The sequence below is a fragment of the Elephantulus edwardii genome, unplaced genomic scaffold (genome assembly GCF_000299155.1).
Source record: "Elephantulus edwardii isolate Elephantulus edwardi_28Jun2011 unplaced genomic scaffold, EleEdw1.0 scaffold04712, whole genome shotgun sequence".
NCBI classification, from domain to species: Eukaryota; Metazoa; Chordata; class Mammalia; order Macroscelidea; family Macroscelididae; genus Elephantulus; species Elephantulus edwardii.
In genome coordinates this window covers 1-2,942 of record NW_006404462.1, presented here as the reverse complement: position 1 = coordinate 2,942, position 2,942 = coordinate 1, and the positions used below count along the sequence as shown (strand labels likewise).

The 2,942-nt window shown below is 58.0% G+C and overlaps 1 protein-coding gene across 1 annotated transcript; it reads left to right on the top strand.

Moving 5' to 3' along the window:
* Window positions 1–7: 7 nt before the first annotated feature.
* MBD1 (methyl-CpG binding domain protein 1) lies at window positions 8–2,936 on the top strand (the record flags this gene model as incomplete). Its single annotated transcript, XM_006903530.1, has 10 exons — window positions 8–94; window positions 192–358; window positions 445–527; window positions 713–753; window positions 1,102–1,248; window positions 1,383–1,511; window positions 1,679–1,753; window positions 1,870–1,986; window positions 2,069–2,137; window positions 2,775–2,936. Coding segments are annotated over 10 exons (1,077 nt in total), but the record flags the coding sequence as incomplete, so codon positions are not given.
* Window positions 2,937–2,942: the final 6 nt, after the last annotated feature.

Here is a 2,942-nt window from a genome sequence, read left to right as displayed (position 1 = left end):
AAGCAAAGTTGAGCTGACCCGATACTTGGGCCCTGCTTGCGACCTCACCTTGTTTGACTTCAAGCAGGGTATCCTGTGCCACCCAGTCCCTAAGGTACTTCCATGACATGGGGTGTCCAGGCAGGGGTGGCTCTGATAGCTACCCAGCCATTGACCTGCATTCTGCTGTTCTTCTGCCCTCCCATCTCCAGACACATGCTTTGGGTGTTTCTGGCAGGAAGCGGAAAAAGCCTTCAAAGCCAGTCAAAGCTCAGCAATGTCAGAGCGCGCCGCGGAAGGGTGAGGCCAATGGGAAGGCCCCCGTAGAAGCAGCTAAGGGTGATGCTGGCACAGCTGCAACTTCGTTCCTTGCACCTGGGTAAGTGCTGGCCGCAGGTGGGTCAGGTGGATAGAGGATGTGACTGGCTCACACTCAGAGCCATGCACCCATCTGTCTTGTCCCAGGTGCTGCGAGAACTGTGGAATCAGTTTCATGATAGATGGTACCAGGAAGCAGCGGCTTAAGACACTGTGCAAGGACTGCCGAGGTGAGCGGCCCCCAGGGTCCGGCGAGGGTGAAGGGTGGACGGTGGAGGTCAGGATGGAGGCTGACTGTTGGAAGTACCACGCTGCCTGCGTTGGAGTTGACTGTTGGGAATTGGGGCAGAAGCAGCGGATGAGGTTAGGTGTCTGACGCTTCCTTTCTGCTTTGTTCCTCCCTCCCTCTCCCTAGCACAGAGAATTGCCTTCAACCGAGAGCAGAGAATGTTTAAGGTAAGCATGACGTCCCTCTTCAGAATCCAGTGGTGGGAGCCAGATGTGATGAGCCTTGCTGGAGGGCCTGCAGAAGCCGTGAGGGGCCCACACTGTAATGGTCATTCTCTAGAGAATGAACAGCAGGTCAGCAGACTTTAAAGTCATTGGAGTAATAGCATGTCATCAGACATAAGCGATGAGGCTAGCCAGGGTTCAGCAGACACAGTGATGGTGGCTTATTGCTAATTAACAGAAACCTTGATGAGGCAAATGGGAGTCTAGGAGGTAAAGTAGGGTCAGCAAAAGTGAGAGGGTAGTACTCCCGGGCCCCTGCCTGCGTCTGTGACCTTGCGCCTTTCCTGACAGCGTGTTGGCTGTGGAGAGTGCAAGGCCTGCCAGGTGACCAGGGACTGCGGGACCTGCTCCACCTGCCTCCTGCAGCTGCCCCGGACTGCGGGCTCTGGGCTCTCCTGCAAGTGTGAACAGAGACGCTGCCTCCGGATTGTGGAAAGAGTGAGTCAGACACAGGCAGGTGGGGTACGACCCTGGTTAAGATCCTTAGGCCCTTGACCTCATGCCACCTGGCCCCCGGCCCCTGACCCTCATGCTCCTGGTCCTGCCCGTCACGCCTCCGGCCCAACCCACAGAGCCGAGGGTGTGGAGTGTGCCGGGGCTGTCAGACCCGAGAAGACTGTGGCCGTTGCCGAGTCTGCCTCCGCCCACCCCGCCCAGGTCTCAGGCGCCAATGGAGGTGCGTTCAGCGGCGTTGCCTGCGGGTGAGTTCAGCTGGTGGGGCTCACACTGGGGCAGAGCTTATTCTCCTGGTGAAGGTGGCGCTGCTGCTGCTGCTTCCTCTGTACTTGGCCTTGTCCACTTCATGTCTCCTTTCTCCCCAACCCCACATTCACCTCCCTGGCCCTATGTACTTGCCCCTTTCTGCCAGCACCTTGCCCACAGCCTCCGGCGCCACCGTCAGCGATGTCAGCGACACCCTTCCCTGCCTGTGGCGCCCCCTGCTGTGAGTGCTCCTTTCCACACTGGACCCACCTGCCCCATGCATGCTTTCTGCACTCCTAGGGGTCCTCTGTCCACCTGATGCCATCAAGTCCAAACCGCTTCTCCACTTTCTTCCAGGGCAAACTTGGCCGCCGTAAAGGAGGCTGCGACCCCAAGACTGCGACCCGACGGCGTCCCCAAGCCCAGCCATTACCTCCGCCACCCGTATTGCAAACCCCAGAGCCCACAGAGCTGGTGAGGCCCTGTGGGGGGACCGGGAAGAGGCCAACTGTAATCTTAGCATATACCCTGACCCCCACCCCATTTGCCTCTGCAGCACCCCAGAGCCCTGGCCCCCTCGACACCTGCTGAGTTCATCTATTACTGTGTAGACGAGGATGAGCTAGTGAGTGGCCCCACTGCCCCGCCCCCAGACCTGATAAGCCTAGGCTGTCCTTGGGTACTTGGTTAACCTCAAAGAAACAGATGCTGTCATGAGCCTAATAGGAGTACATGAGGCACAGTGATTGGTGCTATTAAGATCTGAGCAGAGCATGATGGGAAGGGTGAGCGGTCACAGGGAGCAGCAGGCACTGCCATGTGTCACCTGAGCTGACGCTGGGCTGATACAGAACACGCTGACACGGGACTAAGAGCAACAGCACAAAGCCTAGGGTTACCAGAAGAGACAGACAGAATCAGCACAGTGATGGGAGCTAATAGGTGGTCAGTAACACCCCACTGGAGATGGGGCTTTAAGGCGTTGTTGTCCCAGGAGAGAGTGGGCTGCTGGCAGTAGAGTGATGGGTATGATGTTGGCAGAGCAGCCCTGATGATGGTGTGAGAGATGGTCAGCGCAGTGACAGTAGCTGTAGTGGACTAGCAGACACGGTGGTGGGTCTGGTGGCCAGTCGACAGGCTGAGGCCAGGTCTGACCGACCCCTTCAGCAGGGGAAGAGGCCACTGCTGCAGCGTTGTTTTGTTAATTGGTAGCGGACATGTCCTCTCTCATGTTCTAACGCCAGTCCACTCTCCCGCTCCAGCAGCCCTGTACCAACCGTCGGCAGAACAGGAAATGTGGGTCCTGTGCAGCCTGCCTGCGGCGATCGGACTGCGGCCACTGCGATTTTTGCTGTGACAAGCCCAAATTTGGAGGCAGCAATCAGAAGCGCCAGAAATGCCGTTGGCGCCAGTGCCTGCAGTTCGCCATG